At 38.6% G+C, this 23,797-nt stretch overlaps 2 protein-coding genes across 3 annotated transcripts; both read right to left on the bottom strand.

Moving 5' to 3' along the window:
• Positions 1–1,092: 1,092 nt before the first annotated feature.
• Positions 1,093–2,210, bottom strand: gtf2h5 (general transcription factor IIH, polypeptide 5). The gene is made up of 3 exons (XM_051655304.1): positions 2,100–2,210; positions 1,813–1,898; positions 1,093–1,726 (listed from the first exon to the last, which is right to left on the bottom strand). Exons 2-3 carry the CDS (start codon positions 1,845–1,847, stop codon positions 1,546–1,548), a joined length of 216 nt encoding a protein of 71 aa, XP_051511264.1. The 5' UTR covers positions 1,848–1,898; positions 2,100–2,210; the 3' UTR covers positions 1,093–1,545.
• Positions 2,211–2,989: 779 nt separating this feature from the next.
• On the bottom strand, positions 2,990–23,192 carry serac1 (serine active site containing 1). Of its 2 annotated transcripts, none has more exons than XM_051655315.1 (16): positions 22,596–23,192; positions 22,352–22,388; positions 20,554–20,696; positions 20,168–20,257; positions 18,676–18,807; positions 17,572–17,693; positions 17,349–17,477; positions 17,131–17,244; positions 10,223–10,385; positions 9,943–10,093; positions 7,653–7,794; positions 7,379–7,479; positions 7,189–7,286; positions 6,039–6,221; positions 5,792–5,935; positions 2,990–3,932 (listed from the first exon to the last, which is right to left on the bottom strand). In XM_051655315.1, exons 1-16 carry the CDS (start codon positions 22,684–22,686, stop codon positions 3,796–3,798), a joined length of 1,977 nt encoding a protein of 658 aa, XP_051511275.1. In that variant the 5' UTR covers positions 22,687–23,192; the 3' UTR covers positions 2,990–3,795. The 2 variants fall into 2 exon arrangements, with proteins under 2 accessions (XP_051511275.1, XP_051511276.1); XM_051655316.1 differs by lacking the exon at positions 22,596–23,192 and adding an exon at positions 19,450–19,489.
• Positions 23,193–23,797: the final 605 nt, after the last annotated feature.

Here is a 23,797-nt window from a genome sequence, read left to right as displayed (position 1 = left end):
CTGTCTGTCTTTCTATCTGTCTGTCTATCTATCAATCTGTATATCTATCTGTCTGTCTATGTCTATCTATCCATCCGGCTATCTGTATATCTATCTATCTGTCTGTCAGTCTATCTCTCTGTATATCTATCTATCTCTCTATCCATCTATATATCTGTCTGTCTATCTATCTGTCCATCCATCGATAGATAGACAGACAGAAATACAGATAGATATATAGGATACAACTGTTAGGCTATATGTTGTTATATTATGTTCAACAATGAATTTACAGTGCAATACATTACAAGTGTAATGAGTCAGTTATGTACACATTTACATGAAATGAATCTGGGTGCATTTAACAAAAAAAAAAAAAAATCTACATGTGCAACAACAGTCAGTTTTGTTGTACTTTCCCTTGACCCTAAAAAGGGCAAGCATATAAAGGTACCTTTAAAAAATAATTACTATTTTCCAACACATCAGGACCCACATAATACATTTCCATGCTTTCTTTTTTTTGTTGTCTAAAATAATGCTCATGAAGATAACAATGATAAGATAGGAGCTTTTGCCCCGAGGTCAGCTGCCTTTTTAATTTTAGATGAAGACTGTGAGTTGATACCAGACTTTATAAAGTCGCATGTCCTCAGTATTTGCACTGACCCCCTTTTCGATATTTTTCACAAAAAATGTGGCAGACTCACTCATTGCTCCTCTCCCCAACCTCTTAAATGTTTATATCCCCCAAGGTACAAAAACCTTTTTAAGGTTAATAAAGACAGCTGGGCTTAGGGGTTCTCTGATATGCAGCAAATTCATGAATGTTTTATTTTATTGCAGGTTTTTCTCCCCATGCCACAAGTCTTTCACCAGCTTTTTGTTTACACTTCAAGTTCTCCACTGTCAGAACAGCCTATAGTCAGGTTTCTGCAGGTTGCTTAAATTTGTGTGTCACTAAAAAATCCATAGGGTAAATAATAAACAGGAAGGGAGCCAAAAAGTCCTCTGGTGTGCCCCAGCATTAATTTACACCTGAAACCTGCTGATAAGGTAGCTTCCCACTTTGCAAATCAATCCAAGAAACCTATCAAGAAGACATTGAGAACATTTGTAATATTGTTTTTTTATTTATTTTACTAACAAAGCCTGCATCTCTTTCATTTGTACATCATCCATATATATTATGGATATACATGATAAATTATAATTTTGAATTTGTTTTTATTTTGCAACGTTGAAAAACTAAACGTAATTAATATTTTTACGAATGCCATTTCCCTCGCAAAACACAAATAGTTTTAACCGTACATTTCTAAAAGTGTCAGAACATAGCAATGATAACAAACTCTTTGAAACTTTCTTAATCTTAAAGAATTTGCAAAACTTGCAAGTTCTTTCAAATTTGGATGCCACAGCCATCTAAACCATGAATAGGCAACATCTTGGTAGACTACCATCTATATCTTGCAGGTGCATCTTTGTTGATGCTTTGTTGTGCAATTGGCTCAAATAATCTCTAATTTCACCTGCTACCACAGACCGTAGGTAGTAGGTACACATTTATTTCTGAGTGACGGGGAATGAATTCTGGTCCATTAGTTCTCCAACTCGCTCCTGGAGGATCTGCACAACTTCAGCCAGGATGAAAACGTGTGTGTCGTCCAAATCCTGGATTATAAACTTTTTCCCCAGTGCTGACGTCTCGTCCAGATACAGAAGAAACTGCTTCATAGCTGGATCACTGTTGAGTATTAAAAAAGGGAATCATAACTGAAGGTGCACTACAGCATAGCATTTTTAAATAGTTATGATATAGGTAAATCTTACCATTCAACGAGAACTCCTTTCAAAACATTAACCATTTTGGGCTGGATGTCTTAACACTGTTCGTCCTTCAGTTAAAACCACTGTATCTATTTAAGGAAGAAGTCATAAATAAAAATAATAATAATAATAATAATAAAAAAGCATTTTTAAGTCCGCAGTCCAACATCAATGTTTGTACACTTATTCAAACCCTTTCACATGCTACACAAGCATTTCCGTCCGCCACATATTCAATTTCTAATAATTTATAGACCAACATTTTTAAATCACAGGAAAATGACACTTACATGATTATTATTATTTTGTGTTTCAATCACACATTCACCACCCCCGACTAGTATCAACGCTAGTAACAATGATCTCGCTCTACTAACTTACATTCGTTAAGACGTATGGAGCTCTACTGCCACCTGCTGCACTGGAGCGCATTACGGTATGACCAGCACGTGTGCTTTGTACGTGTTTAAAGGAATAGTTCACCCAAAAATGAGAACTCTCTCATCATTTACTTACCTTCATGCCATCCCAGATGTGTATTACTTTCTTTCTTCTGCTGAAAAACAAACGAAGATTTTTAGAAGAATATCTCAGCCCTGTAGGTCCATATAATGCAAGTGAATGGTGACCAGAACTCAGAAGGTCTAAACAGCACATAAAGGCAGCATAAAAGTAATCCATACTACTCCAGTGGTTAAATCCATATCTTCTGAAGCGATATGCTAGGTGTGGTTGAGAAACAGATCAATATTTATTTATTTTTACTCTAATTTTACACTTTCACTTCCACTTCCATATTGTGGTGTGGAAGTGGCCTAAATATTGATCTGTTTCTCACCCACACCAATCATAGCACTTCAGGAGATATGGATTTAACCACTGGAGTCATACAGATTATGCTGCCTTTATGTGAGGTTTGAACCTTCTGAGTTCTGGTCACCATTCTCTTGCACTGTATGAACCTAAAGAGCTGAGATATTCTTCTAAAAATCTTTGTTTGTGTTCTGCAGAAGAAAGAAAGTCATACACATCTGGGATGGTGTGAGAGTGATTAATTGATAAGATCATTTTCATTTTTGGGTAAACTATCCCTTTAACACTGAGAAAACTGCCATAAAGATTTACATAATCCATTTACGCCATAGTTAAGATAAAATGATGATATGATTTAAGTGGAATGTGAAGTTAGGATGCACAGCTTTATTTAATGTACTGAAGATTTGACAATATTTGTGTCTTGCAAACACTCAACACCAAAATCAATGGCAAAGAAGCATGGTTCAATGCAAGTACAACAGTTAATACATTAGTACAAAAATATCGACAAATTACAGCCAACATCAGTACCAACTTTTGCATTTGAGGTAAGGATACAAAGAAGGCTGGTGAGTTAAGAAAATAAGGCAATTCTGATTTTGTCTGTTATAACAAAAAGAAAAACTATAAGTATCTCTTTTTGTTCCAAGAAAAATAAATAATATAAACAAATTGACTCCTGAACTGTGCTTTGAGTTAACATAATAAACTTCTTACTAATTTATTTTTGTGTTACAGCATGTATAGTCCAGTTAAAATGAAATGCTGAAAAAGTGCTAACACAGAATGACTGAAATACTGAATACAGTACATTATCTTGCTTTAGATTCCACATTAATATATTAAAAGTTAATCCAAGGGATTCAAACAGAGCATCTTCATTATGGCAAGAATTAAAAATCAGGAAAAATAATAAAAGTGAAAAGTCAGTGGAGTTTCCATTTTACAGCCAGATAGACCTATGCAGATCTATGCAGATTTAAGTGTCATAGATTTTACAAAAATAGTACAAATAAAACATTTACTCCTTTTCCAGCTATGCAGTTTTGAAAATTCATTTTGGTCATAAATAACATTATCTTATAAAATGTAAGTGGTTGAATTCTTCAGAGGCAAAGTATAATTATGGCAAGAGATCACTTTAAGATTGTAAATCGTTGACTTAGAAGTTCACTGAATTCTCGGCCCCCCAAGAGCATCCTGAATAAATTGGAAACTACGTTTATAAAGAAAGGAGTCCTTTTTTTCTGGTTTGCAGATGTTAAGGTGATCTACATTCACCTGGATGAGGTCCCCAATTCCCAGCTCTGAAGGAGAAAAAGAAGAATGAAACTTTGTTAACTGATAAGTTGGAGCATTTACTTTCTGAATACATTTTAAACCTGAATACTTTGTTACATAGTTCAGAATCAAAATGAGCTTTATTGCTAAGTATGTTTACACATACAAGGAATTTGTCTCAGTGACAGAAGCTTCCAGTACACAACAATACAACAATACTGTAAAAAATAGAATACAAATATTATATATATATATATATATATATATATATAGAAATAGAAAATATAAGTATATATATAAATACACAATAAGAATAATATATATATATATATACACACACACACACACAGACTCACACACTGGCAGCCGAAAGTTTGGAATAATGTACAGATTTTGCTCTTATGGAAAGAAATTGTTACTTTTATTCACCAAAGTGGCATTCAACTGATCACAATGTATAGTCAGGACATTAATAATGTGAAAAATGACTATTACAATTTGAATTTTTTTTTCAGAACTTCTTAAACTACTTCAAAGAGTTCTCATCAAAAAAATCCTCCACGTGCAGCAATGACAGCTTTGCAGATCCTTGGCAATCTAGCTGTCAGTTTGTCCAGATACTCAGGTGACATTTCACCCCACGCTTCCTGTAGCACTTGCCATAGATGTGGCTGTCTTGTCAGGCACTTCACACGCACCTTACAGTCTAGCTGATCCCACAAAAGCTCAATGGGGTTAAGATCAATAACACTCTTCCAATTATCTGTTGTCCAATGTCTGTGTTTCTTTGCCCACTATAACCTTTTCTTTTTGTTTTTCTGTTTCAAAAGTGGCTTTTTCTTTGCAATTCTTCCCATAAGGCCTACACCCCTGAGTCTTCTCTTTACTGTTGTACATGAAACTGGTGTTGAGCGGGTAGAATTCAATGAAGCTGTCAGCTGAGGACATGTGAGGCGTCTATTTCTCAAACTAGAGACTCTGATGTACTTATCCTCTTGTTTAGTTGTACATCTGGCCTTCCACATCTCTTTCTGTCCTTGTTAGAGTCAGTCATCCTTTGTCTTTGAAGACTGTAGTGTACACCTTTGTATGAAATCTTCAGTTTTTTGGCAATTTCAAGCATTGTAAAACCTTTCTCAAACCATTCCTCAAAACAATGATTGACTGACGAGTTTCTAGAGAAAGCTGTTTCTTTTTTGCCATTTTTGACCTAATATTGACCTTAAGACATGCCAGTCTATTGCATAATGTGGCAACTCAAAAACAAACACAAAGACAATGTTAAGCTTCATTTAAGAAACCAAACAGCTTTCAACTGTGTTTGATATAATGACAAGTGATTTTCTAGTGACCAAATTAGCAATTTAGCATGATTACTCAAGGATAAGGCGTTGGAGTGATGGCTGCTGGAAATGGGGCCTGTCTAGATTTGATCAAAAATGACTTTTTTCAAATAGTGATGGTGCTGTTTTTTTTACATCAGTAATATCCTGACTACTTTGTGAAAAGATGAATGCCACTTTGGTGAATTAAAGTACCAATTTCCTTCCGAAACAGCAAAATCTGTACATTATTCCAAACTTCTGGCCACCAGTGTATATATGTATGTACAAATACAAATCGTGTATATACAGATAGTGCAAGGGAATGTATGGCAGAAGAGGTAGGATATGTTGGATAAATATAAATAGACTAAGCTGTGTATTGCACATAATTATTGCTCAAAGGGGCAGTTTTAACTGTTTTAAATTTGTTTTATGAACATTTCAGACTACCAAAACATTAACATTATATACAACATTGTTATAACATATAATATATAAAACATTGTTATAACAAATTATATAATGATGGCTTAATGTAGAATTTAATGTTTTTGACCTACCAGCCGATTCAGATGGAACTACCAATATTTTAAGCATTGGACCAATGGAAGTAGGCAGTGTTTCTGCAAAGCTGAGGACTTTGAACTCTCGTTCTTTTGCAATGTTGAGAAAATTTTCATGTAAGTCTCGCAACGCTGGAGAGTCTGAGCAGAAATAAGCCAACAGAAAAATGATGTGTGTAAATGAGACTTGGGACATAGGACAATAACAGGAAGAATTAATATTCAGAGTAAAAATAATATATACCTCTACATAGTTCCCTCACTTCTATGGAAGGAAACAGAAGGTATCGGACATTTACAGAATACTCTGCCATGAATGTGCCATGGTGGGGAACACTGTAGAACAGAATTCCCTTTGTGTTTTTAATCAGTGCACTGAGGTCAGGATCTTTTGAGGCATCTAAAAGCATCTTTTTAACAAGTAAACCTACATCACAAGAAATAATGAGAGTTACTGTAATAATCACCATAATAGTAACAACTTTTATAACTTTCTCTAAAAGTAAGCTAAAATCAGACTGTCTCAACTGCTATTCTATTGTATTCTGTTCAGGGTTTCCACACCTTTTGAACAATGAATTACAATTACTTTTCCATGACTTCTCCAGTAGATTTTAAGGATTTTAAAATGGAATATTTATTTATTTATTTACTGATTGAACTCATGAAGTGCAATTTCTAGCCAATTAAATATTTCAGAGCAAAGCATTACTAGAAAGCATTATATTTACTATGGAATTTTCCATGACTTTTTAAGGTTTTATTAAAGGTGCACTCAGTAATGTTTTCCCCCATTAAAACATTTTACTCAAAGAAATTAATTGTAATTTTGAAACATATGTATAAAATCATGGCCACTAACATGAGATGAGGACTCCAGTCATAACACTTTTTTTTATAAAAGCTGTTTTATTCTACATGGGGCAGGGGCACCCTAATGGGGGGTGCCATTTTTGAATCACATGACCAGCTGAATACAACTCGCTTAATCTCAGTAACTGTCTTGTTATTGGACACTTTTATTCATTAATTAAATTAATCATGTCTGATTGTGAATAGTAAATTTCTACAATGGCATCTGTAACTGAAAACTGTTGATTTTCAATGATGCTGCATCAACACCACTAGGTGTCACTGTAAGTCCAAGATGACACTAACAAAAAGTTACTGAGTGCACCTTTAATTTCCATTACTTTTCCAGACCTGAAAAATCATAATTACAGAAACAAATTCCCTGATATTTACAGATGTTTCATGATCATGCGAACCCTGTCTATTCCAAAAACTTCTACAGACAGAAGCATTGACCATAAAGATGATGTCAGAACAGATAGATTATTGAGGTTTCACTGATAGTTGGGTGCTGGTTATTCTAAGACCCACCATAGACTAACCTCCCATACTATGGGCTACCCAGACCACAGGCCTGTCACCTACACCTGCATCCTTCAATTTCCTCAGCAGTTCTTGACTCCTGTATGCTAAGGACTTCCTGTATAGCACAAAACATTCATAGGGTTATACAATAATGAGTTAACCACACAAGTATATGCTTCATTGAAAATTCATACCACGACTATTCACCTTTGGTTTTCAGCAGGACACTTGGCTTTCCAATCACTTAAATGGGTGTCATACTCAACAGAGAGGATTCGAAGGTTTGGACAGTCTGCAGCCAACCATGACTGTGAAAAATGTAAACCTGAATGAGGTTTGAATGGCTGACTTAAGACTTCGGGCTGACTTTCAAAATGCCTCTGAAACCCTGTAATGCTGTCTACACAGATAATATTTGTGTAATTCTGTGATTTTGCCCCAAAGCTTCTTCAAGTCTATGCTCACTAGAAAAATATATGACCTTGGGCCAGCATTCAGTGTAGTCCTCTCGGATCCCTTCCACATTGTCTTCATCCATAATATCACAGTCTTTTTGACGCCACGTCTTAAAAGCTGCACCCAAGAGGCCATGTACGAAGAGAACATCAGCTTTGACTGGCTGGCTAAATACAGGTGGTTAACAAAATGGGATGGAAAACATGATTATACCTCACTAATCATACTGTCAAAAGAAACAGGACAAATTCACTCACTAGCAGAAAAGTATGTGACCCTGTTTACACCGGGTATTAAGATGCATCTCGGGCGATCCGATCACATGTGGTCAGGCAAGACATATCGCTGTTTACACCCGGTCACTTAAATGCATCGCCTGTGACCACTTGTGTTCAGATTTCAAGGGGAGGGTCTCTGATTTCATGACAACATACATCTAGTGATTGATGATTGATTGTATGTGTGTCACCGCATGACATTAAAGTGCAAAAAGTTAAAGACAAAGAAAGCACAAATAAAACCGGCAGGCTGTTTCTCCCAGATGCAGTTCAAATTTAAACTAAGCACAAACGCAACATTTTGAGCAGAATTCTCAGTTATTTTAGTGGATTATCTGTATTGAAGGAGCTTTAGAAATTCACACTTCACATCGTTGTCACTGCATATTGATATCATACACACACTGAAAAAGATTTGTGAAGTTCTCATGCATATGTATGTGTTCGCTTTTTCACATTATTCGTTTGGACCGTTATTTCATTTTAAGGCCGCTCGTAACTGTCAACGTTTTAACTGTAGCACAGCAGTTGTTTGACAGGTGTAGGGTGGCACTTCACTGCTTTTTGGGAAGCATTCAGACATCTCAAATGTGATGTAGTCACATGCATTTTTGACTACCTCCATATTAGGGATGTGCACGGTTACCAAATTTTTTTAATTTATTTATTTATTTATTTTTTTTTTTTTAAATTATCCCCTTTTTTCCCAATTTGGAATGCCCATTTCCCACTACTTAGTAGGTCCTTGTGGTGGCGCTGTTACTCACCTCAATCCGGGCAGCGGAGGACAGGTCTCAGTTGCCTCCGCTTCTGAGACAGTCAATCCACATATCTTATCACGTGGCTCGTTGTGCATGACACCGCGGAGACTCACAGCATGCGGAGACTCATGCTACTCTCCGCGATCCACGCACAACTTACCACGCACCCCATTGAGAGCGAGAACCACTAATTGCGACCACAAGGAGGTTACCCCATGTGACTCTACCCTCCCTAGCAACTGGGCCAATTTGGTTGCTTAGGACACCTGGCTGGAGTCACTCGGCACACCCTGGATCAAACTCGTGACTCCAGGGGTGGTAGCACGGTTACCATTTTTAACATTCGGTTAACCGCGAGGTTTCATGAACGGTTAATTGTTTTTTTTCTGGAGTCGGGACGCAGGAATAAAGAAATGTTTATTGTTATGGAATTTCTTTAAACATTACTCAAAACAGCAAATAAAGTGCACAGTGAGCTATGAGTCTTAATAGCACAATAGATACATCTTCAAATGATAAAATCTCACATTAAATCAAACAAAAACAATCAAACCGTCCAATTATTGTACTAATATGCACACCAGAGCAAAAGGGAAAAACACTGTCTTACCGTTTATCAAGTACTGAAACATTGCTCAGTGAAAAATAAACTGGAATCATGTTTAATAGTGTAACAAACAGTCACATAAAGTGCTCTCCTTCAGAACGCAACACAAAGAATGAAACGCAACGCAGGTGTTTGGAGATGCGTTTATAAAAAAAGTATTTTTAACTTGAATTGGTGTCTAAAAATGCAGCGATTCTGCACGAGGCGCTGAAAAAAAAAAGTGAGATTCAGCGCAACAGTCAAAGATGTCTGTCTTTAAGATGTTGATCTTTAATACAAAAACAGTGCAGATGCATACAAAAGCATGTTTGAACAGCCCTTAACTCACTCAATACTTGAAAAACTAACCCAAACACGGCCGGAAAACCTGATGGTTTGTCGGAACTCGTCAAGCTCGGAGCAGGTTGAAGACCTCTATTGCATGTGTAAACTAACAGAATATTGATTTTGATATTTGAATATTGGTGCATCGAACGGTTAACCGAATGTTGACTATCCGTGCACATCCCTACTCTGTATGTGTTTTTTGTGATCCGATCACAATATATTTTGCACCCTGTTTACAACTAACGCTGACCACTTGTGATTGGATCACCCGAAACGCATCTTATTATCAGGTGTAAACAGGGTCTATTTGTCTAGGAAGTCTAAATCAGCTAGCATGCTTACTTTGTGCGGCATTGTGGGTGTAAGATGTAAACACCATCATGGTACTTCTCCCTTACTGCATCTCTGTCCAGATTTGCTAAGGCACGGACTGCATGAGACGCCTGCATAATGTGTGGTGACTGGGTCATCTGTGCCAGGACAGACACCCAACCTACAATATAACCAGAATGTGAAAGACACTATTAGATGCCAAACATCATTCATTAACTATTAATGCCATAGTAGTTCTATCAGATTTCAATTAAACTGCCATCAAGACAAGATTATAACCAAAGCTAACCTGACTGAAGTATGGCTGTGTGCACGCTCTCATTCAAGGCAAGGTTTCCAATAATTCGCACAATGTTGCGCTGAATCTTCGGAGAGTCCTGGCGAAGCTGGTAGACTCTTTGCAAAAGCTGCAATCCTCCATTAGCAACAATGTGGCCACAATGACTGGGGACCTATGAAGAAAGAAAAACCCAAATGTTTTTATTGACCCAATGAAATCAAAACTGAAATTTTGTGGTTTTAGTCCATGTCTGTTACTTTAAAGACATCTATATGCTAGTGTATTTAAAGTTGTCAAAATTAACAAATATAAAATTTACAGTCTTTCTCTTTTGGGAAAATGGACCAAAAACATTTATGACTCGTCTTGCACTACATCGATTTTTGTCCAAAGAAATGCTCTCTAGAATAAGAATGACCGCTTCCCCTAATACCACCTGCAACCTACTAGCAAACAGTGTTAATCCTGTCAATGAAATTTTGACGAAAATGTTCATTGACAAAGGGTTTTTTGATTTTGTCAACGATAATGAATTCAAGACAAAAAAGATGCATCATAACAATAATTAAACAATTTTATTAAAGCATACTGTTGACAAAAATATGACGAGGAAAAAAACACTACAATATTTTAACAGTGCAAAATAAAAACAGAAGAAACATCTAAACATCTGTTTATAGAAGAAGATATTAGATATGGATTCATCTAATCCAATAATGTAAGGGATTTACCTGCTGGAGCTTCGCGATTTGAATGCACTGAACACAAGCAAAATAAACAGCTTTAAATGGGTTAATTACCTCTATCAGATGTATCCTATTTATACACAAGTTTAATCACAATATCCACAACATATATGTAAAGAACAGATGAACTTGATCTAAGTTACACACTAGTCATAATATGTGTAACTTCTGTTCCGTAACTTAAGTTGCAAATTAGCTGTCTGAGGCTAATACTTTAGTAAAGTGGTTCCCAAACATTTTTAAACTGCAGCAACCCTTTATAGTGTTTTTTCCCCACGGCACCCCGACCTTTGAAAAAAATAAATAAATAAATAAACAAATATGAGATTGAAAACACTCCTTTAAGTTTAATTATTGATATAAATATTAACAAATTAATTTAAAATAATGTAACTTCAATGTAAATATTGCTTCAAGTTTTAAAGTAATTATTTAAGAGCTAGTAAAAAAGTATAGTAATAAAATTGAGAACAGTCAACAGTGCTTTAAGTATTTTTAGGAAAAAATTTAAGTGATATAAAATCATTAAAGAAGTAATTCAATGAAAAATAGAACAACTTAAATTTACTGTGTGATTATTAGTGTCACGAACGCCGGTGAAAATTCCTCAATCGACCACTGGAGGTCTCACTCACCTGAATATTAACACTGAACTACATTTCCCAAGTGCCCACATGCCTGGACTGATTACGCTAAACCTGCCTCATAACACTCAGACTATTTAAGCCTGATGTGTGTGTTCATTCATTGCGAAGTCTTGTTTGCCCCGGCTACATTTTTGAGCGTTATTACTTACTCTGTTGATCTACCCTTGTTTGACTCTGCTTTGGATTTACCTTGTACGATTCTCTGCTGCCTGCCTATTACTGTGTTTGCCTGGACTATCTCTATTGCTGTTTTGCTGCCTGCCCCGATCCTTTGCCTGTTTGACTATGTTACTGCCCTGTCTCTGATATTGTTGGTTGCCCTGGTTATTTTACCCACACCTGTTTGTACTCTGAACTTGTTGTGTTAATAAACCGCACATGGATCCCACTCAGCCTGAGTCAGTGTTACAGAAGACTTCACCAACTACCGATCCAGCTGTCCTCATGCATCTGTCCAGTGAACTCTCTGCCCAAGCTAACCTACTGGCATCTCACCAACAACAACTTGCCGACTCACCACACTAATGGAAGAGTTTGTGAAATCCGTGCGGAGTCTCCATCAGCCCACACCTGAATCCGCTTCCACAATGCCTCAAGCGAGTCAGGTACCAGTCTCAATGCCTCATAGTACAGTGACTGCTAATCCATGTTTAGCCTTTCCAGGAAAATTTGATGGCACCCCAATCAAGTGTAAAGTCTTCCTTATGCAATGCTCTATGTTCCTGGCTCAACAGCCCTCGTAATACCCGTCTGATGATAGTAAAATCTCTCTTGTGTGTTCTCTGCTCACGGGTAAGACGTTGGAATGGGCAACAGCTGTCTGGGCCAATCAAGGACTAAACCGCACCACTTTCAATTAATTTGTTCAACGGCTGAGAGAGGTGTTCGAACATTCTGAGGGAGGAAGGAGTTGCGCCTAGTCAGGGTAGAAATACTGCAGCTGAATTCGCTCTGTCTTTTTGAACTCTCAATGTGCAGACTGTGTGGGTGGAGGACACACTAAAACTGCTGTTTTGTGAAGGATTAAATATTGACATGCAATCTGAGCTGGCCTGCCGTGATGAAGGTAGAACCCTGGACCAATTCATCGACCTCGCTATTCGTATTGACAGTCTCATTTGCTCCAGGAGATCAAATCAATTTACCAGTCCTCTCACTCAAACGCATCAACCCAGTGATTTCGCAGAACCCATGCAGGTTGGTCGAACTCATCTCACCACAGAGGAGCATCTCTGTTTATACTGCGGCCAAACGGGTCATTTAAGAGTTGACTGTCCAACACGACCCCCTCAAACACACAATCACAGGGTAAGTGTGTTGATTCCCTCTATTCAAACCACTGCTGTTATTGAAGTGCCGATAAAATGAACATTCCTGTCAGATACCATCATCACTAAGGCCTTGTTAGATTCGGGGGCAGCGGGCAACTTTATTGATGAAAATTTAGCCCGACAGCATAAGAAACCACTAATTCCTTGCGACTCTCCTTTGGCAGTGGCAGCGCTAGATAGGCGTCCCCTGGGGACCGGCCAGGTTCTGTACACCACCACTGACCTCATTCTGCAAGTTGGAATTTTACACACTGAAACATCATGCCTCTTTGTCATCCCTTTTCTACCAGCAGCGGGCACTATGAATATCTCGTTATGCCGTTCGGACTGTCAAATAGTCCATCTGTGTTCCAGTCTTTCATAAATGATGTATTCAGAGACATGCTTAACCAGGGCTTAATTGTATATATAGATGACATCCTGATTTATTCAGACACCCTGGAGGAACACATCAAGCATGTCCGGGCAGTTCTGAAGCATCTCATGGAACACCAATTGTATGCCAAAGCAGAGAAATGTAAATTCCACCAAACTTCAATTTCCTTCCTCAGTTATATCATCAGTCCAGAAGGGGTGTCTATGGACGAGGGCAAGGTACGAGCAGTTCTAAACTGGCCTCAACCCACTACTGTAAAGGAACTACAATGATTCTTAGGATTTGCACATTTTTACAGAAGATTCATTCTAAACTTCAGCACTGTCACCGCTCCACTCACCACCAAGACAAAGGGAGGTAATACCAAGCTTCGCTGGTCTTCTGACGCCATCCAAGCCTATAATGAATTGAAAAGTCGCTTCACTTCTGCTCCTTTTCTGCATAATCCTGATCCCAACGTACCTTTCGTGGTTGAAGTAGATGCATCAAACACTGGTATTGGCGCTATCCTCTCTCAACGCCAAGGTAATCCTCCTAAGCTTTTCCCTTGTGCGTTCTACTCACGTAAACTTTTGAAGAAAGCAGCATTCGAAGAATGGCGACACTGGCTGGAGGGGGCCAGACATCCATTTCTGGTATTAACCGATCATCGCAACCTCGAATACTTGCGCTCAGCCAAAAGACTAAACCCCAGACAAGCCAGAAGCCAGATATTTTTCACTCATTTTAACTTTTCAATCACTTATCCAGGATCAAAGAACATCAAAGCCGACTCACTATCCCGTCAATTTGACTCCACTCCTCAGAATCCCTCTTCAGAACCCATCATCTCATCTTCTCTGATCCTAGCTCCGGTCCAGTGGGACATCATGTCCAAAATCTCCCAGGCACATGCACAGAACCCAGCTCCTCCAGAAAGTCCGCCCAACTGAATGTTTGTGCCACGTACTCTACGAGAAAAGGTAATCCGCTGGGTGCACTCCTCCACAAGCTCTGGCCATCCAGGCATCACTACCACAGTACGTTTGTTAAGAAATTGGTTCTGGTGGGAGACATTACAGGCAAGGCAGACACCAGTACATTCGTGAACACCTGTCACACCTGCACCACAGCAAAAACCCCCAGACAACTACCGGCAGGGTTGCTACAACCTCTACCCATTCCACAAAGACCTTGGTCCCACATCGCCATCGATTTTGGCACCGATCTACCTATCTCCCAAGGTAACACCACCATATTAACTGTCATTGATCGTTTTTCTAAGGCATGTCGACTAATACCCCTGTCTAAACTTCCATCAGCCTTTGAAACCACAGAACATCTTTTCCATTATGTGTTCCACTACTATGGTCTTCCTGAAGACATTGTCTCTGACTGGGGCCCTCAGTTTACATCAAGGGTTTGGACAGCTTTCTTTCGACTACTTAATGTCAATATAAGTCTCACTTCCGGTTATCACCTCCAATCTAATGGCCAGATGGAACGTCTGAATCAAGAACTCATCAAATTCCTTTGCATGTACTGTCAACAGAATCAAGCCGACTGGAGCCGCTTTCTTCCCTGGGCAGAATATGCGCAGAACTCGATCCTCAAACCCTCCACAAAATTGATGCCCTTTCAGTGTGTTCTGGGGTTCCAACCCCCTCTATTTCCATGGTCTGGTGAACCGTCTGATGTACCTGCTGTTAACAACTGGTTTCAGCATAGTGAGGCTGTTTGGGATCAAGCTCATGTCCATCTGCAGCGTGACATCAACAGGGGAAAGGAACAAGCGGACCACCATCGTCATCCCAGTCCCAACTACGTTCCAGGACAGTGGGTGTGGCTTTCAACCTGGGACCTTCGTCTCCGTCTACCTTGCAGGAAGCTCAGTCCCAGGTATGTGGGTCCGTTCAAAATCCTAAAACAAATCAATCCTGTGTCATATCACCTCCAATTACCTGCTAATTATCGTATTTCTCCCACTTTTCATGTCTTTCTGCTGAAACCTGCCGGTGGTCCGAGGGTGGAGGAGGAAGGCGGTGGCGCAGGCCCCTCACCCATGATCATGGATGGCAAGGAGGCATTCCTAGTACGAGATCTGCTACATTCCAGACGTCGGGAAAGCCAGATCCAATACCTGGTAGATTGGGAGGGGTACGGTCCGGAGGAGAGGTCCTGGGTCAAGGCAGGCGGATGGTATCCTTGACCCCCATCTCATCACAGAATTTCATAGGACTCACCCGGAGAAACCGGCCCCTCGACCTCAAGGAAGACCCCGACGTCAGATGTGCTCTCGCGTCAGGAGCCGCTCGCGGGGGGGGGCTCTGTCACGAACGCCGGTGAAGATTACTCAATCGACCACCGGAGGTCTCACTCACCTGAATATTAATATTGAACTACATTTCCCAAGTGCCCACATGCCTGGACTGATTACTCTTCACCTGCCTCATATCACTCAGACTATTTAAGCCTGATGTGTGTGTTCATTCATTGCGAAGTCTTGTTTGCCCCGGCTACATTTCTGAGCGTTATTACTTACTCTGTTGATCTACCCTTGTTTGACTCTGCTTTGGATTTACCTTGTAAATCTGCTGCCTGCCTATTACTGTGTTTGCCTGGGCTATCTCTATTGCTGTTTTGCTGCCTGCCCCGATCCTTTGCCTGTTTGACTACGTTACTGCCCTGTCTCTGATATTGTTGGTTGCCCTGGTTATTTTACCCACGGCTGTTTGTACTCTGAACTTGTTGTGTAAATAAACCGCACATGGATTCCACTCAGCCTGAGTCAGTGTGACAATTAGATATACATTAATAATTCTTGTCAATATTGTTGTTTGATTAATATTAACAATGGGCTTTTAACAGCTGCAGCACCTCTATTTGGCTGCATTTACACATCGCACAGATCGGATATTTTGAGATTTTCGTCCTGTCTACATCACATAATACTTTAATGGCTTACATTAATATTACATAAAGACGGTGCAGATTTTTGTCCCATCTCTTAACACCACCATAATACGTTAACGTCTGTATTTACATTCATATCGTGTCAAGCGAATATAAATATTCATGCGCAGAGCTGCATTCACCACGAGAAACACGCACTCGCACATACGTATGTGAGCATCTAAAAAGCTTACGGCTGTAGACAAACAGCGTGCACCCACAGAATTGAGTCAGTACTTGATACTGCTGGTACTTTTAACTGGTGGCTATTAAAATATTTAACAGAAAAGAAATTATGTGGCACTAATAGCCAGTCCTGGCGGCACCCAGTTTGGGAACCACTGCTTTAGTATACTCATTACATGCTATTATTTTAGGAGCTCAGGTTTTCACAACAATGACAGTTGTACAGTATCTTGTATGTAGTATCTTCTATATGATGACCAAATATTTACTCATTTTAAAGGACATTTTCATAAAAAGACAAAAAAAAATAAATAAAAAAAACGGTGTAAATATTATCACAGCTAGCAAGTAGAAAATGGTCCCCGGTTGTGACATAACTAAAGCCTATTGAGATGAGCCCTTCGACATGCCCCATCCAAACCTCCTGTTAAATTACAGTAAATAAATCTGCACTTGTAAAACTGAAAACTGCACTTGTCAAGTGATTTCATGGGGTCTTTGAGAATGATGATCTGCTAAATTCAAAGTTTGGATTGACGACGATCAAAGCTAATCTAGTAAACATCACTCATTCACAAGCATTTTTTTAATGATTGATTATGTCCTTGTTCTCCACAGTGTAAGTGCGCAAACACATCACAGCAACTGCAATACCGTCGATTAAAAACAAAGGAAGTTTGCAGAGTTTGTGAATCTTCACCTTAGAGTGCTGCACCAGTGCTTGCAGACAGAAAATCTCCACCTTCTCTGAAGGGGTGGAAGTGAGGCTTTGGGCGTAGGGCAACCCATTTCCTCCGAAACACCACAGCCCTCCCTATAACCACAGGAAAAGATACAGCTAATGGATCTGCTCTTTCATCTGGATGTAAATCCAATCACTTTGATCAAATAGCTTGACTGTATATGTGTTTGTCTAACCCTTTGAGAAGCTAGTGATTGGCTGCTCTCTCGAAGTGCCAGGGAGGTAAAGTACTGCACACACTGATCCACCTCCGACTGGGGCATGGAAGCAAGCAACTGCCTAAGGCCATCTTCTATTGATATAGCCTATCAATGTACAAAACATGAATATTAACACATGTAGCTGACATCTGAATTTCTTACACAGCAGCCCAATAATGTTTGAATTACAGCAACTCACATCCTCTGTGTGCGGCAGTGGAGGAGGAGGGAGAAAGAAGCGCAGGTCCACATTAGGGAAGCGGGCGAGACCCACAGATGTGCGCTGATCTACCACCTGTGCTGCTGTCTGGTACTGATAATCTGTGACAGACAGGCCAAAACACCAATCAGAGCCCATAGTGTCATAAAGATGTACACAAATGGAACAGGTGTTCTAATACCGGAATTTGCTGTTATTAGTGTTACCATGTATTAAACTTCAGTTCACTAATGCACCTTTATAGACCCCATGAAATCAAAATCGGAGTTTTGTGTCTTTTAGTCCATGTCTATTAGCTTTGAAGCCACCTGTATGCTAGTGTACTCCTAAACTTTTACAAAATTTAGCAGATTAACATATATAAAGTTTTCAGTACCTCTCTTCCAGTAAAGAAACAGATAAAAAAGACTTACAATGCACTACACAGATTTCTGTCCATTCAAATGCTTTCTAGAAATAGAATGACCCTTCCTCTAATTCCACCTGCCACCACCTAGCAAGAAGCAAATCATGGTTTATGGCTGTGACGTAAACTATATGCCAAGTCAAGACAAGTCATTTTTATTTGTATAGTGCTTTTCACAACACATATATTTTCAAAGCAGCTTTACAGAAAATCATACATTAGTGATCATTGTGTAGTTTGATTAAATATGATTGTAAATTGTGTATACAAATAAATAATTAAATAATAATTGTATTTAGAACCCCAGTAAGCAAGCCGAAGGCGACTGTAACAAGGAACACAAAACTAAATAAGATGTCAATTAATGGAGAAAATAACCTTGTGAGAAACCAGGTTCACTGTGGGGGCCAGTTTAGTTATTACAATTATTAGTTATGTAATATATATGCTACTGGCTATGTGAAAAAAATGGACAAGCCCTTCGATATGTCGCACGTAAACTTCCTGATGTATCCTTCAATAGGAAATAATTCAACACAGGAAAGGAAACTGCATTCATCAAGTGATTTGGGGTCAAAGATGGGGTTTTTAAATTAATCAAGTCTAACCAGTGAGACATTTAATTAATCTCAGTAAATCTTTTTAGTAAATTTGACAAGTGTGCTGCGGTTTTTCACCCTGCCAGTGGTGGTTCTGGGCCAGGTCCTGCACCGCCTGCTGTCTCACGATCTGGTCGGCAGAAAAGGTTCTCTTCAACAGGACCCATAGTGCACATTCATGAGGATCTGCATCCAGCTGACTGAGATGCTCTGATAGAGATAGTGAGCACACAAAAACACACATTAGTACAAGATCAAACTGCAAACACTCCCTTGCCTAAAAGTAAATGTGATAAACATGGAAAAACTTCAATAAAGCACAATAGTAAAAATATTTAGCAAATATATACTAAGAAAATGTGCCTTTGGCATGTCAGTTAACAATGGGTAGTACAACAATCTACAGTCTGTTAGCCTACTGCCACGGCTCACTCTTCTAAATTGTCTTGTGCTCAATCAATTTGTTATGAACTGCTCTTCAGCCTCAAACCTGATGCTTTCAGGTGTGCTGCGATAAAAAAGTATCTAGAGTCTATTACAAGGCAGATTTTGCAGAAGGGGTTCGTCTCAAATCAGGATAAAAACATGAGAAAAACTGCTCCATTTACAACAGAACAACATTCCATGCCAGTTCCAAAACTGTCATCTTTATCATTCAACAAAACGCTTGCTGCAGATGTTTCCTGATGTTGCCCTAAAAACCTTGAAATTAGCAGGCTGTCCATATTCTAAGTATGTCCTTTGATATGCTTGGGGGTCCCTTGATAACACTAACTATGCAGTTCGTTTCAGTATGGTAACATTAAAGGGATAATTCACCCAAAAATGAAAATTCTCTCATCTTTTACTCACCCTCATGACATCCCAGATGTGTATGACTTTCATTCTCCTGCTGAACACAAACAAAGATTTTTAGAAGAATATTTCAGCTCTGTAGGTCCATACAATGCAAGTGAATGGTGACCAAAATTTTTAAGCTCCAAAAGCACATAAAGACAGCACAAAAGTAATCCATACAACTTCAGTGGTTAAATCCAAGTCTTCAGTAGCGATATGATAGATGTGGGTGCGAAACAGATCAATATTTAAGTCCTTTTTTACTATAATTCTCCACTTTCACATTCTTCTTTTGTTTTTGGCAATTCACATTCTTCACGTGAATCACCACCTACTGGGTAGGGAGGAACATTTACATTAAAAAAGGACTTAAATAGTAATGTGTTTCTCACCCACACCTATCAAATCGCTTCAGAAGATATGGATTTAACAACTGGAGTCATATGGATTACTTTTATGGTGCGTTTATGTGCTTTTTGGACCTTCAAAGTTCTGACCACCATTCACTTGTATTGAATGGATCCACAGAGCTGAGATATTCATCTAAAAATCTGCATTTATGTTCTGCAGAAGTAAGAAAGTCATACACATGATCTGGGACGGCATGAGGGTGAGAAAATGATGATAGAATTAAAAATGTTGTATGTACTTTTTTAACAAAATTTTTTTTCAACATTGTAAAACCACTAACAGGTATCATGACTGTAACATCAAATACAGAGGAACAACTCACCGTCCAGTGGGTGAAGCAGAAATCTTGAAGTAATTTCAAGAAATTTTCTAGCTGCTTTATGAAGCTCCTTCCTAGTTTTGGTTGTGAGGCCTAGAAAAGGCATAAGGTCTGTTAAGAGTAATTAATACATTTCTCAATCAGTTGTAACAACTAATGCATGAAAAAAACTATAATATTGAGCAATAACCTATAATTTAACTAAAATATAATTATGATGTCCCTGCAAGCATTTGTTGACAATTTATGCACTGTTCTAGCTTGTTCTTTTCTCACACAAATCTTAGATTGTTGCTTTTAAACAAATAAACTCAGTGTTACTCATGTTCAAAACAAGCAATTGATCAGTAAATGTTTTCATGTCTGTTGTAAAAACTGACAGAATGTACCAGAAGCAAGACTCTCTTGTTCTCTATTAGTGGCATGAGTCAGGTAGATGTAGGACTTGTGTTTCTCTTTTAGAATGGCACTGGTGTCGATAGTGATGACCTGGTTCAGAGTAACCACTTCATACGTGATGAAAACACAGCCTCTGTGAAACCAAACTTGATATCAGAATGTATGTTGGGGTTTCAGGGAAGGTGAATAAACCTGGCTGAACTAAAATAGTTTTCACAACTTAGAAGATCCACTTAAAGGGATAGTTCAACCAAAAATGAAAATTTTCTCATCATTTACTCACCCTACAAGATGTGTATGACATTCTTCTGCTGAACACAAACTATGATTTTTTAGAAGAATATTTCAGCTCTGTAGGTCCTTTCAATACAAGTGAATGGTTCCAAAACTTTGAAGCTCAAAAAGCATAAAGCATAAAAGTAATCCATATGACTCCAGTGATTAAATCCATATTTTCAGAACAATATGACAAGTGTGGGTGAGAAATAGATCAATATTTAAGTCCTTTTATTAATATACAGTAAACCTTCACTATCAAATAGTCTATTATAACTATTTTCTCTCTCCTAAGAGTTCTTCTACTTTGGTTTTTGGCAATTCGCATTCTTCATGCATATCGTCACCTACTGGGAAAAGAGGAGAATTTATAGTAAAAAAAAGACTTAAATATTGATCTGTTTCTCACCCACACCTATCATATCACTTCTGAAGACATAGATTTAAATCGTAACCTATAATTTGATGCCTTTATGTGCTTTTTGGAGCTTCAAAGATCTGGTCACCATTCACCTACATCAGGGTTCTCAACAAGGGGTTCGAAGGATGCAAGGGGGTTCTGAGAGCAAATTAGTAGAGAGGGGGGCATTAGGTTACAAACGGGGGCCGTTTATCAGTCATAATAATCAAATCTATCGTCAAGTTCCTCTTTGCATTAAAACATTGATCTAGACTTGGACTATATTAGTTGGTTCTCAATTATATGGGTTGGTACGCATTTGTACCGTGGTTCATCTGATTTTGAAGTCTAGCAGCGTCAAATACAAAGGTGGAGGCACAACCTCGGCTAATGCCCATGTATGGCTCGATTGATGGATACGGCTCATGGACAGAGCAGCGCGAGCACAAAGAAGGTGCGTTTTTATTCGCAGACCGCTCTCGATCTCTTAAACGCACAGCTTTGCGAGAATCAGTGAGAAGCATGGTGCGAGAAGTAAACCATTTGAATTCGGCACAGAATTCTACATCATCACCCTTGAATTGACTATAGTAACACTAACTGTAGGCAGAAATAGATTGATAATAAATGTTATCATATCATTACTTCAGCTCTATTAAATTTGTCATAGGCTACATTAGGGGAGTGAGGGAATATAATTAATTTTTGTTACAACTTATAAATATTTATATTTTGTGTTTATTGTTTTTACATGTTTAGAGTAAGTCTACTGTTTATAATTGTAAGGGAATGAAGTGGGGGGGCGTTCATCAAAAAAGGTTAAGAACCACTGACCTACAGAGCTGAAATACTCCTCTAAAAATTATTGTTTGTGTTCTGGAGAAGAAAGAAGGTCATACACATCTGGGATGGCATGAGGGTGAGTAAATGATGAGAGAATTTTTATTTTGGGGTGAAAAATAAAATTCATAAAGGGATAGGATTAGGCATAAATTACTTTTAACTTGCTTTCTCTGACTTTCTCTGTCACAGTATAACATATTATTTCATACATACAATAATAATAATAATAATAATAAAAACAATAAAATAAAAAAAACCTGCAAACTTACCCCAATACTATTGCTCCTGTTACTTTTGCTATTTTCCCTAAAGACAAGAAAGAGACCAACAGCCACACTATAAGGACCTTCAGGAATGTAGTAGGACAATATGATGGGATGTGACTAAATGAACAAAGGCTGTGTCGCTCAAAACCTTGTGAGCTTCTATTCTAGACAGTTTTGGGCATCATATGCACCACAGATGTCCAAAAATGCGGTCTAGACAGGCATTTCACTAGGTTTGGAGTCTTACTGAGGTCTTTCCATAGCAATGCTCTCTTCACAGCAGGTCCAGAGGTGCTCAGACTCAGGCAGCGGATCATTCGCAGGGCAGACAAAGACATTTGCGTCTTCACTCGCAGATAACCAGGCCAGAGGGCCGGTGAGACATATATTACAGCTGTTTATGATTACTTGCTGACTAAAGTGACCTTCTCACGTCGATCGATCTACATACAGGAGGTGGAGGACTCGTGACATGCCAGCAGAGAGGTCACTGTCAGCTGATCTCTACTCGAACGAAGTGAACAATATTTGTGATTTAGAGCAGATTTGATTCTCATTAAAAGCTAACTGTTCCTAGACGTCTTACTCCGATGGTAATTCGTCATTTGATGAGGTTAAATAAGCTGTCGGCTTGTACATGCAATGTCGAGTTAGTTAGCTTGATAGCACTCTGGCGAAATTCACAATCTGATTAAGATTGAGAGTTAAATAACCCGTACGTTGAATGTGCAGAAGTTCCTTAAAATATACGCGGTTTGAGCGAAAACACGATTACTTTTGACAGAATATATAAACAGGAAATGTGTTTTTGTGTGAACGAACCTTGACGTGAAGCGACATTATTACCGTAATTAACGGAAATGTCAAGCATCGAAAAGGGCCTACCGTAATACTCCATATTGTGCGCATTAAATTGTTCAGCATAAGTAGGCCTACCTAGTATGCCAGGAAATTAAGTTTAAAGTATGTCATTTTTAAAAATGTTAAAATACTTTCTTCTTTCTCAACTTAATATAAATAAACTATTCTTATATTGATTTCCCTGAAAACTGTGAACACTGACACTTTTTCTGAATATGCACATTTCTGGACCCGGTTGCCACCCGTCCCGTAAAATACGGGATCGTCCCGTATTTAAAGATAAAATGATGCGTCCTGTATTTAATCAATACGGGACGCGATTTGTCCCGTATTTAAGCTGGTCAGATGGCATCACGGTGAAATCGTTCCAGATTGCCAATTTAACATTTATATAAGTTGGAAAATTTGCCTACGGAGGGTAAGGGACCGTCTGGAAAATCCACACATTGTGCTAAAACGTGCTAATATTGTGGAGGGTGTGGTAAAGGACCATCTGAGAAGTCCACAAATAGTGCTAATACTGTAGAGTTTTTTCTATATATATATTTTCAGTAAGATCAAACAATGTATGAATACAATCATAAAGAC

The sequence above is a fragment of the Myxocyprinus asiaticus genome, chromosome 25 (genome assembly GCF_019703515.2).
Source record: "Myxocyprinus asiaticus isolate MX2 ecotype Aquarium Trade chromosome 25, UBuf_Myxa_2, whole genome shotgun sequence".
NCBI classification, from domain to species: domain Eukaryota; kingdom Metazoa; phylum Chordata; class Actinopteri; order Cypriniformes; family Catostomidae; genus Myxocyprinus; species Myxocyprinus asiaticus.
This window is presented reverse-complemented; position numbering and strand designations above follow the sequence as displayed.

What these genes read in the sequence shown, in the direction of transcription:
- gtf2h5 (XM_051655304.1), bottom strand. Translation starts at nt 1,847, where the DNA reads ATGGTTAATGTTTTGAAAGGAGTTCTCGTTGAATG. An exon ending in AAAGGAGTTCTCGTTGAATG is followed by an intron (nt 1,727 to 1,812) that starts GTAAGATTTACC and finishes AATACTCAACAG; the next exon opens with TGATCCAGCTATGAAGCAGT.
- serac1 (XM_051655315.1), bottom strand. Translation starts at nt 22,686, where the DNA reads ATGTCTTTGTCTGCCCTGCGAATGATCCGCTGCCTGAGTCTGAGCACC. An exon ending in ACAGGAGCAATAGTATTGGG is followed by an intron (nt 20,697 to 22,351) that starts GTAAGTTTGCAG and finishes TTGGTTTCACAG; the next exon opens with AGGCTGTGTTTTCATCACGT. An exon ending in CACTGCCGCACACAGAGGAT is followed by an intron (nt 17,478 to 17,571) that starts GTGAGTTGCTGT and finishes GTACATTGATAG; the next exon opens with GCTATATCAATAGAAGATGG.